The sequence below is a fragment of the Bidens hawaiensis genome, unplaced genomic scaffold, assembly GCF_021521415.1.
Source record: "Bidens hawaiensis isolate Kalapana, Puna unplaced genomic scaffold, B.hawaiensis_p1.1 tig00023055_1, whole genome shotgun sequence".
Classification (NCBI taxonomy): Eukaryota; Viridiplantae; Streptophyta; class Magnoliopsida; order Asterales; family Asteraceae; genus Bidens; species Bidens hawaiensis.
In genome coordinates, this window is record NW_027493608.1 from 313,513 (window position 1) to 332,604 (window position 19,092).

Genomic DNA, 19,092 nt, shown 5'->3' on the forward strand with positions numbered 1-19,092 from the left:
TAGGCCCTTAGACAAATGCTAAGACAATAAAAATACCCTTGTAAAAGTTTTTAACATTAATCCTGCATCTCCCCGAACTCCTATCCTGAACCATGTCCTCAGAGAGGTGTCATTTTATCAGATCATGCCTAATTCGCTCATCCTAAGTTAGTTTTGGTCTATCTCTACTCCTCTTCCCCTCTAAAACAAGGGTTTCTACCACCCTAACCGATGCAGACTTGTGTCTCCTTTTTACATACCCAAACCATCTCAACCTCCCTTCCCTAATTTTATCTACAATACTAGCTACCTCTAATCTTTCCCTAAAGACCTCATTTCTAATCCGATCCAACCTAGTGTGCCCACACATCCATCTCAGCATCCTCATCTCGGCTACCTCCAACTTACGTGCTTTTGTTTTCTTGATGACCCAACAATCAATTCCTTATAACATCGCCGGCCTAGTGGCCACCCTATTAAATTTCCTTTTTAGTTTAACTGGGAATCTCTTGTCGCACAGTATCCCTGTGGCTGCTCTTTATCTACACTAGCCTGTCTGCACCCGGTGGGCTACATCTCTGTCTATTTCTCCATCGCTTTGTAAAAAAGATCCTAGATACTTGAAATTTGTTGTCTGCGGAACTATTTGACCCTCAATGGTGATGTGAGTGTGGGCACACTAGGTTGGATCGAATTAGAAATGAGGTCTTTAGGGAAGATTAGGGGTAGCTAGTATTGTAGATAAAATTAAGAAAGGAAGGTTGAGATGGTTTGGGCATGTGAAGTGAAGACACGAGCCTGCGGAACTATTATGACGTCTTAACATATTTGGATCTAAAGCGATTTTTAAAAACGAGGACTTTAATATTAAGAAAATGTGATTTTTGAAATTCTTTTATGCATAGTGTTCTTCATATATCATGATAAATTTCTTGTTTTATATAATCTTAATTTCTAGAAATCACGTATGATGTATCAAACAATCAATGATAAAAACACGAAAACCGTAATAGTCTTTTATTATACATAAAATAATAATTAGATCAATGTTAATGATGAAATTAGTTGTACGATATAATGCATAGAATCATCTTCCTAGCGAATCATAAACATCAGTTCATCAAATCTACACACGCAGACTTTGCATGCATACCGCGCTCCTTTCAGAAAAAAAAACTGATTAATGTACGTATAAGACATAGTGAGACAACGCAGAGTACGTTTCGTTTCCTGGTTGGTGAATAACTAGAACAACATCGAGGGAGCCAATCAGAGAATTAGCACAGCATATATATAAATATTACAATATATTATTTGTTCTTTTTTATTAATTTATTTTGTGGCAACCATCATTGAACTTTTGCACAACAAAGAATGGTGATTTCTGTCAAAGATATCAACAGTAATGTAGATCGATAGCAACAGTTGCAACTACTTTCATGGTCGAGTTGTAGTGCGTGTCATTGTTGTTTTGTACACGTACTGTAGATATGAATAAGTAGAGCTTAAAAGCTACCGTCTAGAATAATATCAGTGATATCTTTTTTTTTTTCCTTTTTTTTGGGACCTAAACGTATTATGGTCACCACAATAATGAAAAATTTAGTGCAATATTGTTTCTAGTTTACAAATACGTACACGCATGACATGTAGAATTTCTACCAAAAAAAACTGTCAATGTAAGTGGTAATAGTTAGTAATCCATTGGTGATGGGTTGTCGGAAAACATGGATCGGAGTTGGAAAAAGTCTACTAACGGGTTACTGATTGGATCAACAAGAACATTACTACCGACTTGTTTTTCCTTAATACATGTGGTGGATTTACCAACGGCTCACATGGTGTCACGAATGGAATAGTAAAGGATGCCTAACACCCCCCCCCCCCCCAACCTTGAGATCTCGATAGTAGATTTACACATTCCCAACATAGTTCTTAAACTCCATTCACACGCAACGGAAATAGTTTAAGTGTAACATAACATCTCGCACATACAAGCCAAATACATAATTCGTAACATAAACATGATTGTCTGTACTCTGATAACAGAATATAACATGTGTGGATGCCAATCTTTAGCCAGTTAGCCCACGCCATAATGCCATCAATACCCACTGAAGAAACACTAACCGTACCCCGGGCAGATTACTGATAACCTGGGGGTTAGATAGATGTTTCCCACGAGGGGTGAGACCCTGAGAAGATGGTTCTTCTGATAACCTGCAAAACAGACACCGTGAGCTTGTCACTGAGAAGGGGGGGTTCCTCCTTGTGACCACCCTCCGGCGTGAGAATCAGACTAGATTGCTCTTTAAATATAAAAGTATATTAAGAGATTGCTAGAGCAGATATTAGGTATATATGATGATACAAGATAAGATTAGATGGTCATACCATTTGTGGTATTTATAGCCGAAGGTAGGTTTCCAAGGAGGTGTGGCCTGCTGAATAGTATTCCTGTTCAACCAACAGTAGCCTACGCACGTGCCCTGCTGGTAGTTGGTGGGTAGGCAGCGGCTGATAGTGACCAGGCCTGCTGTATACTATTCATTTTCCACCAACTGCCGGCTATGCACGTGGTATGACAGGAGTTGGTGAGTAGGCAGCGGCTAATAGTGACATACAGTACAGGAGCATGCTGCTCGCCATACTGTTGTCAATAAGCTGTCGTATCTTTAGTCAGATCTTTTGCCCATACCTCGTCAGGTACAGTACAGAAGATCTTCCTGTATCGTACGGACTGGCTTAATTGGGCGGGAGTATTCCCCCTCCCGCCACTGTGCGGGATTGTTCCCGGCTTTGCTCATTCCTTCAGGTGACACTGAATGATTGAGAGCTAAGTGCCTTGTGCGTGTAGCCTTGCTGCGCGGGTGGCCTTCCCTGATGGCTTGTATCCGAAGCTGCGGGGACAGGCGGAGTCCTTCACCATTGGGAGGCATTTCCTGCGGGAACAGCTTGCGTACTGCGCGTAAGGACGTCACGTCTCTGAGCATGGTTGGTCCTGCGGATCCAGTTGGTTTCTGCGTAGACGTTCCTCTTTAAGGTGAGTCTTGCGGGTCCAACTGGGCTCTGCTGGGACCTACCTCTTCAAGTCCCCCCAGTCCAATGTTCTTCTCATAAGTGTTTAATAAAGTGAGGTGAACTTTTGGACTTAAGCAAAGGGTTTTGAAAAGGGTTTTTTAAGGTTTTCCATGGGGATTCTTCCCGCGGAAGTCCTTGTCACTTGCAGAAATTCCCGAGTTTCCTGCTTGGTCTTTGGGTATGATGCAGGTAGGTCTGTAACCTCCTCGCAAGTCAGGAGCGTTGAGTCCCACTTGTGTGGATTCTCCATGAGGTTTTGGTAGTTTTGAACATAGTGATCAATTATGTTAAAACCACCAATTCCATCCTGGAGCTTCAAACAACGTAGTTCTCGACATTCCCGCTATGCGGGGATGTTATTTCCGTTTCCGCAAGCATTGCCCAGAAGATCCTTCTTGGTTTCAATTCCCAGCAGAGCGCTAGGTATGTGAAGGGTTTTGCCTTAACACTGTACCAGCGCTCGTCTTACGGTTACTTTACTTCCAAGGTATTCCTGGCGTCAATTCCCTGCGGGTGCTAGGTATGTGAAGGGTTTTGCCTTTACACTGTACCCGCACCCGTCTTATAGTTACTTGGTTGCCGAGGAATATTTGGCTTCAATTCCCTGCGGGTGCTAGGTATGTGAAGGGTTTTGCCTTAACACTGTACCCGCATCCGTCTTACGGTTATTTGTTCGCCAAGGTTTACTTGGCTTCAATTCCCTGCGGGTGCTAGGTGTGTGAAGGGTTTTGCCTTTACACTGTACCCGCATCCGTCTTACGGTTACTTGTTCGCCAAGGTTTACTTGGCTTCAATTCCCTGCGGGTGCTAGGTATGTGAAGGGTTTTGCCTTAACACTGTACCCGCATCCGTCTTACGGTTACTTGTTCGCCAAGGTAAGGGGTATTTTCCCGCTTACTTTTTAACATTTTTAAATTTTGAATTTTGAAATTCGAAAGGTTGTTGGAAAGATAAGAACAGTCCAAACCTCTGAAACGTCGTGCGACGGTTTCTTCTGACTGTGTCAGGACGTGCAGGAAGTTATGGTGACGTGACAGTACATGGTCATTCCAGACGCTTTTTCAGGCGCGTGGGCGCGATTTTTCGGGCGCGTGCCGCGAAATTAATGGTACGCGTCCTGTCAACAGCTGTGTCAACAGCTGTTGCCAGCTTGCTTTTTGCCACGTGTCATAGTTTCATTGCACCTTCGATTTCTCTCTCCTCCGCATTAAATTCATCGCATTAATTGCGATTAGTATATAAAGGGGGAGAGGGCTCTTTGTAATCCACACTTTCACCCTTCTCTTCTTCTTCTTAGCGATTTCCGGCAAATACTCACCTTTTCAGGCAAGCATTTTCCCGAAATCGTTTTCTTCTTTCTGCAAGATGTCTTCACGTGATCTCGAGTCTGCAGCCGATGACAAGAGTACTGCTGGCGAATGCCAGTGTGCTCTGCCCGGCGATCTGTACCGGTATGTTGTCAGGAAGTTCATGCTCGATCCTCTCGAGCCTGAGTTTCCTGAACCCCATCAGACTGTGTACGATGCCCCCAGAGGCAAGATCGGGGTTTATGCAGCATTCTTTGTCTATGGGAATCTTAGGTTCCCATTGACAAAGTTTGTTTACCGTGTCCTCGAGAGGCACGGTGTTCATCTGACCGAGCTGCACCCCATGGCGATCGCCAAGATTCGCCACTTCGAGTGGGTGTGCCGGATTTTGGGCATCGAGCCCCATGTTGACCGCCTGATGACCTTCTACACTTGGAGGTGCATCCAGGGGTGGTATACCCTGACAACCCGTATTAAGGGTTTAAAGATTTGCGCGACCGAGCGCAGTCTTCGCGCGTGGAAGCGGGAGTTCTTCTTTATCTCCGCTCGCGCCATTCCCCTTGCCATGAAGTTTAAGAATGGGCAAGCTCTCCCAAGCCTTCACGCCTCCAACTACCAGGAGGCGGAATGGTTTTCGAGGATATCTCGGATCCAATCTCCGGTTTACCGGTTTGCGGAGTCCGGGATGGTCATGTTGGGGATGAGCCGGGTCTGGAAGGCGGCGGACGCGCAGAAGGTTCTGATCGTCCTCGAATACGGTTCGAACTCTGTTCCTTACGGTATGCTTTCTTTCCTTTTGTTGATTTTAAATTTCTTCTAACTTTTTCCCTGTTTATTTCAGAGGGGAACGACCTGAAGTCGCTCCTTAATCCGCGGGAGGCTGACGGTCCCGTACGGATGGGTACTCGCGCTCTTGACGAGAACGAGTTGCCCATCCTCGAACAAACTGCGGATCGGTTCGTGGAGGTTTATCCGCTAGGCCATGAGATCCTTAGCGCCAGGCGGCCAGGTAAGGCGCTCTTCAACCCTCGACCCCTCAATGTTGAAACCTCTGCTGGAATTCCTCTAATCGTCTGTTCTGATGAGGAATCCGCTGATGGTCCTCCGTTGGTGCGGAAGAAGAAGGCTGCCGGCGGGAAGGGGAAGGAGAAGGCCTCCACTGCCGATCCAGCGCCTCGGTCTGATTCGGAGACCGAGAGCGAAGAGGTGGCGGGGAATCCCGGTGGTGATAAGACCACTGCTCCGGAGGCTGTGACTGTCACCTCCGGAGAGCCCAAGAAGACGACAGTAACCGGCGCAAAGAGGCCGGCTCCATCGGGTTCGTCCCCGCCTCTCCGTACCTTCAGGCTCAAGAAAACCCGTAAGTACAATTTTCTTTTGCTTTTATCTTCATAGCTTAATATCGTTAACACTTATCTTCTTTACGCAGGTGTGGATGTTGACGCATTCCATGGTGGAGCGCAGAGTGGTACCTCCACGCCAATGACGGTAGGCCCGGTCAGCCTACCTGAGGCGACGACCCAGGCGGCTGCGCCTGCGCCCGCTGGTTCAGTTGCTCACTCCTTTGAGCCGACTGTTCCAGCCGAGATGACGTCACCGCCGGCCGTGAGTGCGATTTTTACAGCATCTTTCACTGAGCCGGCGGTTACGATTGCTGCGGATTCCGCGGCAGCGACCGCGGCGGCTGCTACGATGCCCCCGCCAACGGCAACGACGGCCGATACATCAGGTACGCATGGGGGTTCTCGCATCTCTCCGCCACCTTCCCATCTGCCTGACCTCTTGGATGGATTTCCGTTGGGTTCAGGTGATGGGTTCGGCGGCTATCGGCCTGTAATTGACCCTACAGGTGCGTAGGGTTCTTTTGGCCCATTTTTTTTTTTTTTTACATATATTTTTTATCATCTTTTCCTAACTGCTTTTTGTTTTTTGCAGCGTCGGATTCCAATGAAGTGTATGTTCCGCGATGGAACATACGCCGAGGAACAACCCTTCGTACCCCTGTGGAGTGCGTGGAATGGGCTCGTCACGCTGCTCCCAGTGGTGCGTTGGGGGAAGCCATGGCTAGCTACCAGGAGGGTAGGCTAAGCAATGAGCTTCGGGTTCTCCTCGCCCGGATGCAGCCGCGCGTCGAGCTGCTTTGTCGTGAAAACGACAAGTTAAAAGCAGCTCGCGCTAAAGAAGTAGCTCAGGCGCGGGCTATCCGGGAGGAGAACCAAAAACTCTCCGCAGCGGCTGCGGAGAAGGAGAAGGCCTTCAAGACCCTTGAGGTTGAAGTTCAGGCTCGACTCGAGGCCCGTTCCAAGGCTGCCCAAGCTGTTAATGAACAGCTACGGCTGGCTAAGGAAACTGCGAGGAACGCAACCGAGAGGGCCACCAAGGTTGAAGCTGTTGCTGAGCCTCTACGCGTGGAGAATGAAGAGCTTAAAGCAAAATTAGAGGCTCTCCAGCAGGCTCATGATGCCTTGGCAATGGAGGATGCTAAGAAGCTTCAAGAAATCCTGGACCAGAGGGGGGTGCTTGACCATACCGAGCGTAAGCTAAAGGGCGTCGAAGAGGCTGCGGCTAAAGAGGTGTTGCTTGCCAACCTCAACAAGAATGAAGCCGAACGCGCCCGTAACGAAGCTCAAGCTGCCCTCCAAGAGGCTCTGGTTGCCAAGGAATGGCTTCTTCGAGAAGCGTTGTCTCAGGTAAGTCTAACTTCATGTCTTCACGCTTTTTCTTAAAAATAGAAAAGGTTCTGACACTTGTATTTTTCTTTGTAGGTTGTGCATCGGGTCTTCTCAGAGACATCTTACGACGATGCTATGAGAGCAGCCCTCAACGCTTTTCACGAGGATGGGGAAAAGGCCGGCTTCCTGCTTGGTCTAGGGTTCGTTGAGAAAGGCATCCCGCCTTCCAACTTCCCTTTATTCGATTTAGATACTGAAGCCATATATGACCAAACAGTAAATCAATACGCCGCCTTCCCGCATCCGGTGGTGGAGAAGGTAAACGAAGTTACTGCTGCTGATGATGGGCTAGCTATCCTCAAAGCTTTCCTTGAACTGCCACGCTCTACTGATGGGGCTGGTCCAAGTGGAAGTGGCCCTGAAGCCTGATCATGAAGATCCCTTCCCACTGCTAGGATAGATTTAGCTTGTATAGATTTTTTTTTTTTTTTCTTTGTAGGCGGGTAGTTACCCGGCCATTCTTGTAATCAACCATTGTGAAATATAAATATTTTTTCGGGTAAGACCGCTACTTTCGTTGGGTTCCTTGCTTTGTAAACGTTGTATGACTTGCATACTTTAGTTTAAATTAGCAATTTTCCAAGTGTTTTAGAATAAGTTAACCTTTGAACGTGGTAGATAGGTGTAAAGTTTTGCTTCCTCTTCCGTGATTGTGCGGGTAGGAACGTAGTAGGATGGCTAAACTTTACCATCTGACCTGCGTGTAGGTTTTCCTTATCTTTTGAGGATAAGTTAACCTTTGAACGTGGTAGATAGGTGTGAAGTTTTGCTTCCTCTTCCGTGATTGTGCGGGTAGGACCGTCACTTGCACGTAGTAGGATGGCTAAACTTTACCATCTGACCTGCGTGTAGGTTTTCCTTATCTTTTGAGGATAAGTTAACCTTTGAACGTGGTAGATAGGTGTGAAGTTTTGCTTCCTCTTCCGTGATTGTGCGGGTAGGACCGTCACTTGCACGTAGTAGGATGGCTAAACTTTACCATCTGACCTGCGTGTAGGTTTTCCTTATCTTTTGAGGATAAGTTAACCTTTGAACGTGGTAGATAGGTGTGAAGTTTTGCTTCCTCTTCCGTGATTGTGCGGGTAGGACCGTCACTTGCACGTAGTAGGATGGCTAAACTTTACCATCTGACCTGCGTGTAGGTTTTCCTCATCCTATTAGAAATTGTCTTGAACCGTTCGACGCGCGGTTGTCAATAGGTTAGTGTTCAGTTCCCTTTTTCATGATTCATGCGGATAGACCGGCACTTTCATCTAATGGGACTGAACTTTTCCCCTTCGACTGACCTGCGTGAAGGTTTGTCGTTTTTTGTGTTTATGCGGGTTTCGCCGCCTTCCCCACGCAACGACTTTCCACGTATGTATGCGGTGAAAACCGGCATATTCGTGTTGAATTAATTAACCGTTCGACGCGCGGTTGTCAATAGGTTAGTGTTCAGTTCCCTTTTATCATGATTCATGCGGATAGACCGGCACTTTCATCTAATGGGAGGACTGAACTTTTCCCCTTCGACTGACCTGCGTGAAGGTTTGTCGTTTTTTGGGTTTATGCGGGTTTTGCCGCCTTCCCCACGCAACGACTTTCCACGTATGTATGCGGTGAAAACCGGCATATTCGTGTTGAATTAATTAACCGTTCGACGCGCGGTTGTCAATAGGTTAGTGTTCAGTTCCCTTTTATCATGATTCATGCGGATAGACCGGCACTTTCATCTAATGGGAGGACTGAACTTTTCCCCTTCGACTGACCTGCGTGAAGGTTTGTCGTTTTTTGGGTTTATGCGGGTTTTGCCGCCTTCCCCACGCAACGACTTTCCACGTATGTATGCGGTGAAAACCGGCATATTCGTGTTGAATTAATTAACCGTTCGACGCGCGGTTGTCAATAGGTTAGTGTTCAGTTCCCTTTTATCATGATTCATGCGGATAGACCGGCACTTTCATCTAATGGGAGGACTGAACTTTTCCCCTTCGACTGACCTGCGTGAAGGTTTGTCGTTTTTTGGGTTTATGCGGGTTTTGCCGCCTTCCCCACGCAACGACTTCACGTAATTATGCGGTAAAAACCGGCATATCCGTGTTGATAGTTCATAAAAATGTAAAATCATCAGCGTCAATGTTTTAAGGAGAATCGTTTCCATTAGAAGTGGCTCTTGGCCTTTTCTTTACAAATTTGGAATTGATTTACATGCAAACTGTGTAAATGAGCTCCCTTCCATGTTGTTGGGATGGGAGTGCCATCGAGCCGATACGCACCTAGTTCGGGATCTCGTTCTTTACGCAGCATGTAGTCTCCACATTGAAGCTTGAATTTTATTCGTGTTTTCCCCAGCTGGGGTTCTACACGCATCAGCCTGCTCAGCGTTCATTGCGCCACGAGGTGCGCGAGCGTTCCATCTCTGACGAATGCTTCGACCATGTCCTTAACGTCTATGCATTCTTTAGTGTTGTGGCCTTTTGTCCTGTGAAAGTCACAGTATTTGCTCCGATCAGCATTGTGACGATGTCGGATTATTTGAGGCTTTGGCCATGGGAGCTCCTCAGTGGCGAATATCTCGGTGACGCTTTTGGTGAGCGGCGTCCATCTGGAGTTCTTGGACTGTACGTTATCCCTTCCGCCTAACCGATGCTGCAAGCCGGATGAGGTGTCAAAGTTTACCCTTGACTGCCAAATGCCTAGCTTCCGCTTTTTGTTTAATCGGGCGGTTAGGACATTCTCCTCCCTTGTTTTCTGGGTGTAGAGGTTTGTGCTCTGTGGGAGATCTCTACCTAGTTGCTTTTCCGTTTCCGCAAAGCGTTTAGCTGCTGTCATGATGGCATCCCATGTGGATGGCATGCCATCTTTACCCGTTAAGGTGCGGATAAGCTCTGGGTCGTTCGCGCCCTGAATAAAGGCAGCGCGAACAAGATCTTCGCTGATGTTACCCAGACTTAGCTTCTTCGAGTTGAAGCGAGTGATGAAGTCCAGCAAAGATTCATCTCTCTCTCGAATGCATTTGAGGATTGTCCATTGCTCCTCGGTATACTTTCTTTGCTGGCTGAAGTGTTGGCTAAACTTCTGTTGGAAGTCAGCCCAGTCGTAGATGTGGTTGACCGGTAGACGATCGAACCACGCTCTAGCAGCCCCCACCAGTGTCATTTGGAACATGTAACACCATGTAGGTTCCGTCCAACTACTGACGGTTGCCCCCGCTATAAACCTGTTCAAATGATCGTCTGGATCAGATATACCATCATATGTGCCTATGCTGGACATTTGTTTGGCACTTTTTGGGGCGATTGCTTCTGCAATGTCCCTTGCAAATTTGGACGTCCCCGCATTTGCAACGTTTGGTCTGAATGTTTTGGAGAAGTCTCGTGGACTTCCACTTGTGCTTTTTGGTTTGAAGGTTTGTTCAAAATGCCTTCTCGGTTGGGAATCCGTTTCCTTACGCTTCCCTTTTGCCCTATGGCGAGGGTTCGCGTCGGAGTCGGATTCCTCCGAGTCATCCAAGTAATCTTCGAATTCGTCAGCCTGTTGGACGGAGCGCAAGCGTTCGTCCAACTCGGCTTGGAATTCCCTCTGACGTTCCTCCGCCCATGCCTTAACTTCATCGAGTGTTTGGCGGGTGAGTCTTCGTTTTTCAAACTGGGTATCGGTGAATCCCAGTGGGCGATCATTTACTGCACTTGCCCCAGCTTGGGTAACTGGGGTAGTGTTCGTAAAATTTACTTCACTTGCCCCGGCTTGGGTAGCCGGGGCAGTGTTTGTAAAAACTGTGTAGCCGGTAGTCCCCCCACGCCATAATGCCATCAATACCCACAAAAGTCTAATAACACACCTGCATGTTAACGTAATATACATATGAAAAGTCAGTGTTACTGAGTGAGTTCTTGTTTTTATCATACATAAAAAGAGCTAGCATCATAAAACACAAAATATGCAACATAAGTAGGATGTTAATATAAACCCATAGTAAATACATCCCTCAAGAATACGCAACATCTAAACATTACATACTTTGAGCATACATTATAAGTCAAACATTTTAGTGTCTACATCTGCCAGCATAACTATGGGGTCATGAGCGCCCGGTGAATAATCGTCATCACTCCATGTTGTTACCCATTGCTAGCATGCCTGTAGCACAGTTGTACAACTCTTGGCAAATGAGGATTTGGCATTGATAAGAAACAAGACTATGCTGTTTAATTTGTAAGTTTCTAGCATGGTGCTTGTCAAATTGGTAAAGATGCATGTTTAAAAGAAACGTGACCATGGTGTTTTAGTTCTGATTTGTGTTTTGGTTCATAAGTTTCAAACATGTTTTCAAATTTAGAGATGACCTTGATAAGAAACGTGGCTTTGGTGTTTTAGTAATGTGGTGTGTTTTAGTTCATAAGTTTGAAAAATGGTGTTTAACAAAGAGCGATTTAACATTAATAAGAAACAAAATTTAGTTCTGCATAATGTTTTAGTTCATAATAACGTTTTTCAAATTGGTAGTCATGATTAAAGGACTTTTATTTTTAAAACGTAGTTTCGTTTTTTACATGGTATAAAACACACAATTACAATCGAGTTAAAACTTTTTAGCCTAAGGACCTATATATATGTGTGTGTGAAACATAACGTGAGTGGTGGGGATGGGTCTAGCAGGTTCTATGTCTAGTCAAAGTGCAAGTTGTGGAAGGGTGAAAGAATATTTATTTATTAGTCTTACAAAGATTTTTGGCACAAATGGTAGACTCTATACCTCCTCTTTGGAGTTTGGACCACCCCACCGTCTACAAAAGAACACTGTGCTACATAGGAGGGCATCTTCTTAGTTTTAGACATTAATGCATGCGTTATCATTTACTCACTTTGAAATAATAATAGGAAAAAAAAAACATATACAATTGGCAGTGTTTCACAAATTTTGTTATCTACATTTGTTTATTTATTTTATATTACGTATTTTTCTTCAAGCCTAATCTTATTAATCAATTAAACTAGAGTTAAGTGTCATTTTCATACCCGTGGTTTGTTCAATTACGCAACTTTAGTACCATTTCTGAATTTAGTGCAAATGGCTACTTCACATTTCAAAAATTTGTCATTTTAATACCTTTTTTTAACCACGTCTATTTTGTCCGTTAAATCAGGGGTAATTTGGTAATTTTCTTTATCTTTTTCTTTAATCAAATTCACACCATGTATCTTCATCTCTAACATATCTTTGTCTCTAACCCTAAATCCCTAAATCAAACCCGTACAATATCAAACTAACGTATCACACACCCAAATCACTTTTCTCTCTCCACCAAATTTATTTCCTTTCATACATAAATGGAGTAAATTCAACCACCGATGGAGTTGCTGGTTAACGGCGGAATAAATTCGGTGAACATCCTGGTAGAAGCCGCCGGTCCACCCAGATGACAGAGGCGGCCGAGCATCAGTTAAGCGAAATCGAAGATCAACACTCATACGATAATCATTGAAGAAACGACCCGCAACAATGGAGATACACTTCAAAACCGGCTACCGGCAACACGGAAAGCAACCATGAAAGAAATCGACGTCTTGATTCCACTACTTTCGCATCCAATTTAGATGGTGGTGACTTGATTTCGTGGCATAACCCTAGAATTGCATGTTTCTGGTCTCTGTGGCAAGAGTTGTTGCCGGCGCCGTTGAAAACACGGGGTTTGGTTTTAAGTATAAAATGGTGTTTGGTTTAAGTATAAAGGTGCAATAGTTTAAAAGACAAAAGGAAATAAATAAAATAAAGTAAATTACCAGTTTACCCTCCACTTAACGGGGAAAAATAGACTGGGTTAGAAAAAGTATTAAAATGACAAGGTTTAGAAACATAAGGTAGCCATTTGCACTAAATTCAAAAACGGCACTAAAGTGACGTAATTGAACAAAGTACAGGTATGAAAATGGCACTTAACTCATTAAACTAAGATGTTGATTAAGTTCTTATTTATTAACAGGTTACTTTTTTTATCTTGTGGTGTAACATGCTGTGTATTTCATATTTATTCCTTAATTAAGGTAGCGTTTGGTATGCATGAATGAGAGGCGGAATGGAATAGACCATTATGATGGAATGAAAAAAAATGTGTTTGGTTGGTCAATGGAATGGAATCACCCATTATCATGTTCATTCCATTCCCCCCAAAACACCCCAAATTCATTCCATCCACCCCCCTTGTTTTTTTTTTCATTCCAACCCGCTTTCACACTATGTCACCTCCACCACCCTCCCACCACCATTACCCATTGTCCTTTCACCACCCACCACCACCGCCTCCACCGTCCACCGCCACCCGCCACAGCCTCCGCCACCGGCCACCACCACCCTCCTCTGTCGCCTGTCACCACCACCACCCACCACCATCTACCGACGCCACCACCAACCATCGCTCCCGCCATCACCACCACCGCCCACCACCGTCACCACCACCACCACCCACTATTAGCACCACCTGCCACCACCAACAATCGCTTCTGGCTCCCGCCCATTGCCACCTCCTCCCACCACCTTTACTACCCGCTGCCCATCACTACCGCCGCCCACCACCACCATCCCACCGCCACTCACTACCATTTTTATTTTATTTCAGCTTTTCTAGCTTATCAGAAAATAAAGACTAAATAATTCATTTCATTCCCGCATGGTAACCAAACATGTCAATAGAATGGTAATTATCCATTCCATTACCTCATCTATTCCATTACCTCGTTCATTCCATTCTATTGCCCATTCCATTACCTCATACCAAACAGACCCTAAATGTTCACTTTTTGGTATTATATATAACTTATAAATTTTGTATTATATAGAGATCTATGTAGCACATTAAATGTTGTGGAACACATAAAATAAAACAATTTTTTTAAATCTTTAGTTTTATAAACAAATAATAAAAAAATAATGTTTATTCGTCACTTCTTAAATTCAAAATCAAATAATAATAATAATAATAATAATAATAACAACTTATAACATAATAATGTAATTGGTTAAAAACATATGAATAGATTTAGCATGGTTTTATTAGGGAAAATATATAATTTAGGATTTCTTATAAATAACATAGTTTGAAGATACGATTTCATATGCATGAAGCAATAGACGAGTAAACATTTATAAGAGGTACTCATCTATGTTATGAAAAGGATCGAGCTGACCAAATAAGTTTTAAGAAGATAACTTTACTTAAGTTTAACGAGTAACCCATTATGTTCTTTTAATCACATTCTATTACGTTGTGTATTTATGTGACTAAACTTGCTAGAAGACTGAATAACGCTAATAGATATTCAGCACTGAAAAATTAAAAAAGAAAAAATTTCTTAGATACAATACCAGCTTGTAATTAAAGTATATAGTTTATTCTTCTAAAAGACAATTTTATTACATTTTTTTATTGATACATAAAGTTAGCATAGCAAATCAAGGAAAGACCCCTTACGCCGTTCAGAAAAATAAATAAATAACCAAACCAAAAGAAAAGAAAAAAAAGACCCTTTGTTTATGTTTTAAGTGAAAATGAGTGAGCAACTTTTATGTGGTTTCTTTTTTAAATATATATGTGACATTGTCATCTCATTACAGGCCACTCTTTTGAAAGGCTCATAATTATTAAAAAATAAATAAAATTTATGTTTTATATATAATTATGTTTTACCACAAAGGCCTACAAAATCGCTCTTTGGTTGGATGGAAATTGTTCTAGAATATGGAAACAAAGATCATGAGTTCAATTCTTACAGTTAGAACCTTTTTATATACAAAAAAACTTTCATTTGTGTTTTATATAAGTCATTTTAGTAACATATTTATTATTATTTGTTTGTTTTGAGCTTTTAAAAGGCAACCTTATTTGTAAATTATCAAATAATCTATTACATAATTAAAAACACGATTTTAGAGGCCACTTATTTTACTCGTCTTAGGCCCCAAAATTTTAAATGGTTCTTGAAAACTGCCCTGCACTATTATACTGATTCTAACTACGTTCCTTAGTTGTTAAGTATTCACATCCGTATCACGCTCTGTAGGATTTGAATCTACGGCATCGAGTTTTGAAGACCCATGTTCTATCGAATTGAACTAAGAGCGCTTTCTTATCATAAAGAGAATACTGTAAAGAAAAAAGAAGTTTTTAGATGATAACTTGTGGAGTTTGATGATTTCTGGAAGTATGTGATATGTTTGCCATCACGAAAACTAGCCTAAGGCGTAGCAGTTAGCACCTTGTTTGCGAGTTGGCTTAGAAAAACAAGTCGTCAATTCTTAATGTTGTTGTTTGGCCACATTTCATTTTTCTAACAGCGAGCTTAATTCGTCCACCAATTTTATTTATCAAATCGTAAGTCTTCACAAACCACATATGAGGTCTACATAAGTTTAAAGCTTAGGGCCCTATGAATAAAACGTTTCATATAAACATTATTATAGATAAGCAACAAAGATTTCATATCGCGGATGTATCATAAAGGTTTTAAAAAAGTAAACGGAATAAAAAGTCAACGGAAGTTAAGACGACTTGTGAAGAAGAAAACAAATCGTTTGAATCCAACTTATTTGAAAATAAGTAGGCATAAATCTCTTGGGGGTCAATAAAAAGATTAAACCACCAAAATAAGTCAACATATGAAGTCATGTTTGACATCACAATATAGCTTATATAAACGTGTAGTGTATTTTGCCACCACTATACCCACCACACTCCTTATTCATTTAAGTTGCAACTTAACTAACTAATCCTCCATACGCCATGTACGGTCACACTCACAACAACGACCCCTATATCTTCTCACCCGACTCACTCACCATGTCTGGATCGATCACACCACACGCTGCCATCGGTTACTTAACACCACCACTGGCTCTAGCCATTCCTACATATGAGTTGGATAATTCGGTGTGTGCAACAAGTAGTGGAGGGTATGACTCACCGAGTTATGCTGCGAGCATGGTGATTCAAAGGACCGGAAGTAGTCATTCGATTGCTAATGAGTACCATAATAATGGGTTCTTTAATCAACCCATTTCGTCCCCTAATGAGCTACTAGACTTTGAAGGAAGCAGCCCATCTATGAGGAGGGTTTTCAGTGCAGAAGATTTACAGGTTTTTTTTACTTATTATTTCACACAATTATAATTTATGAGTTGTTCAGGTATTCTTATGCTCAAACAAATCGCTAAACAAGTCGTTCAATCGCATAGTTTCTGAGGCTATAGAGCTACTTAATTAGTCGTGTTCAACGGGTCATAAATAGTAATGTTATGACCTCACGTTCCAATGAACATTATTTTTAAATAACTTAGTTTTGTTGTCTAAGAAAAGGTTAACGGTGCAAGCTTTTGCCTGTTTGTCTTCTGTATGATGTAAACACTATTTATTAATACTAAAAAAATCATAATTAAGGTTTTAACAAGATCGAGTTCAATATTACCGTGTGTAATAGTATAATTACTTTATCTATATTGATGTTTATTTTCCAATTATTTTTAAGATTATTTTGATTTAAAATGTAGAAATAAGTACTAATTCAATATAGATATTTTAAGCCCGTCATTCGAAAATGATAAATCGTTGATTTTTGTATTGTTTGGTCTACCAATATTGATATAATAATGATATATGTATAAGTTTCTTTTATTTTGTTTCTTATTTATATATAAATTAAATATGTCATCGCCAACCATTTGTTTAACTTTTTGTATGTAGATATACCCTTTCAGTCTTGTAAAGAATTATAACCCCGCTACATATGATTAGTCTCAATCACGAGGACTTGACAAAAAGAAATCACTAACAAAAAGTGACCAATATATTACTATTATTATTATTGTTATTATTATTATTTTATTATAATTAGTTTTAGGTTTATAAAACACTACAAAAAGTGACCAGTATATTACTATTATTATTATTGTTATTATTATTATTTTATTATAATTAGTTTTAGGTTTATTGGATTTTAATAATCCCTATTGACTGGTATTGGCCGGTAATAGTTCCTATTCATTTTATCACCATTGGTGATCTCAAATTTAAAAAAGTTGGCCCCCAATGGTCCCTCGTTAAAAATGACTTAACAGTGTTATACTTTTTTCTGAATTTCAAACTATTGTTTTAGGGCTTTTGTTTGGAAATAGGATACGAGTCGATTGATATAACTTAGCTTGAAACGGTGATCCAAACGACTTGATTTTTGTTAATTGTAAGTTCAAACAACCGAAAGGAAGCATTGTTTCGTCGTTTTGGAGCGCCGTTTTGAACGAATCTTTGCATCAATCGACTCGTATCCTCCTTCTGATCAAAAACCCTAAAACATTAGTTTGAAATTCGGAAAAAAGTATAACGCTGTTAAGTCATTTTTAACGGGGACCATTGGGGGCCAATTTTTTTAAATTTGGGACCGCCAGCGGTGATAAAATGAATAAGGATTATTATCGGCCAATACCAGTCAATAGAGATTATTAAAATCCAATAAACCTTTGTTTTATTATACATTTTAATTAAAGTTAACTTATGGTGTTGAGTTTATTTAGAATTATGTTAACAAAAGTCTATATGTTTTTAAGTTCCTTACGTTACGGCTGTAACTTAATCATAAAATTTGTTATTTGCAGGGAACAAATATGATGCAATGTCACTCTCATCGATCAGAAAGTCCAATATCAAGTGAAAGCAATAGCATCATTGAAAGCATGAACAGGGCTTGTAGGTACTCACCAGATGAGAAAAAAGAAAGAATCGAGCGTTACCGAAGCAAGAAAACTCAACGTAATTTCACCAAGAAAATTAAGGTTAATAGGGTTTTTCAGCCCCCTAATTAATAAAATATAACAAAAATATTTTGGCTTTTTTTATTTCCCATTTCATAGGTATAACACTAGCTTGTTTCTCTTCATAGTATGTATGCAGGAAAACATTGGCGGATAGCAGACCTCGTATACGAGGTAGATTTGCTAGAAATGATGAAATTGAGAAGGCAATGGAAGATCAATGTACGAGTCATAGAGATGGGCACGAAGGTTTTGGTGACGTAGATGATCATGTTTGGATTAACAATTTTGACATTGATTCGTTCTCACCGGATTTCATTCCTTAAATCCTCACACCCTTGTTTTATAATCTTAGTGTGTGCTTTGTATGAAATTGGAGCTCTAATCTTATTTGTCTTTTGCATTTCTTTGGGAGCTCAAATCAAAGTAGTTAGTTTGATTAAGTTTTTAAATTTCGAATTTATTTTGGTTTTTGTCTACAGATTTTTGGTAATAAATTGCATTGTAGTTTTGCTATTTGATTTCCACACCATGTAAATGGTTAAGTAATTATCCCTCATAAGTTCATCCAATATGATAAAAATAACAATGTAATGTTACAAAATATCAAAGAATTAAGTAATATTTTCTGTTGAGATTAACAAGTTTGAAACACTTAGGCTAGGTGTTGTTTGTTTTTTCAGAAGTAAAATGCATGCAGTCTACGAACCATATTTGCTGACATCGGTAGGAGAAAAGGCGGACCAAACCTCTGCTGTCTACAAGATGAAGACTGTTTGTTTTTAACATTTATAGAATGATAAAATAAACTGGTGGTGGTGTATGAACTGTGATAGTGGGTGGTGGTGGTGATGGGCGGCGAACGGTGGGTGGCGGTGGTGATAGGCAGTGGGTGGTGGGTTGTGGTAGCGGTGGTAGACGGCGGTGGGTTGGTCGTGGTAGTGGATGTTAGCGGCGGTGGACGGGTGGTGGTGGTGGTAGTGGACGCTGGTGGTGGGTGGTGGATGGTGGTGGTGGTGGTGGCGGATGGTGGGTTGTGGGTGGTGTGGTGGACAGTGAGTGTTGGTTGATGGTGCTGTTTAATCCTATTCAGACCTTAAAAGATCTTAGAAGTGGATGAGCCAAGTTTGCACCAAGAAGAGTTCGCATGGGCATTTTCTAATAAAACGTCTTCGAAAAAACAAACAATATGCAGATGGCAATGTCTGCGTATGGT

General features: G+C 41.8%; 1 protein-coding gene across 1 annotated transcript; it reads left to right on the forward strand.

Moving 5' to 3' along the window:
- Positions 1 to 15,814: 15,814 nt before the first annotated feature.
- Positions 15,815 to 18,202, forward strand: LOC143566851 (uncharacterized). Its single transcript, XM_077053432.1, has 3 exons — positions 15,815 to 16,209; positions 17,721 to 17,897; positions 18,005 to 18,202. Exons 1-3 carry the CDS (start codon positions 15,856 to 15,858, stop codon positions 18,200 to 18,202), a joined length of 729 nt encoding a protein of 242 aa, XP_076909547.1. The 5' UTR covers positions 15,815 to 15,855.
- Positions 18,203 to 19,092: the final 890 nt, after the last annotated feature.

Coding starts and splice junctions, on each gene's coding strand:
- LOC143566851 (XM_077053432.1), top strand. CDS start 15,856: ATGTACGGTCACACTCACAACAACGACCCCTATATCTTCTCACCCGAC. Junction 16,210..17,720: donor TCAGTGCAGAAGATTTACAG/GTTTTTTTTACT, acceptor TGTTATTTGCAG/GGAACAAATATGATGCAATG. Junction 17,898..18,004: donor ATTTCACCAAGAAAATTAAG/GTTAATAGGGTT, acceptor TTCTCTTCATAG/TATGTATGCAGGAAAACATT.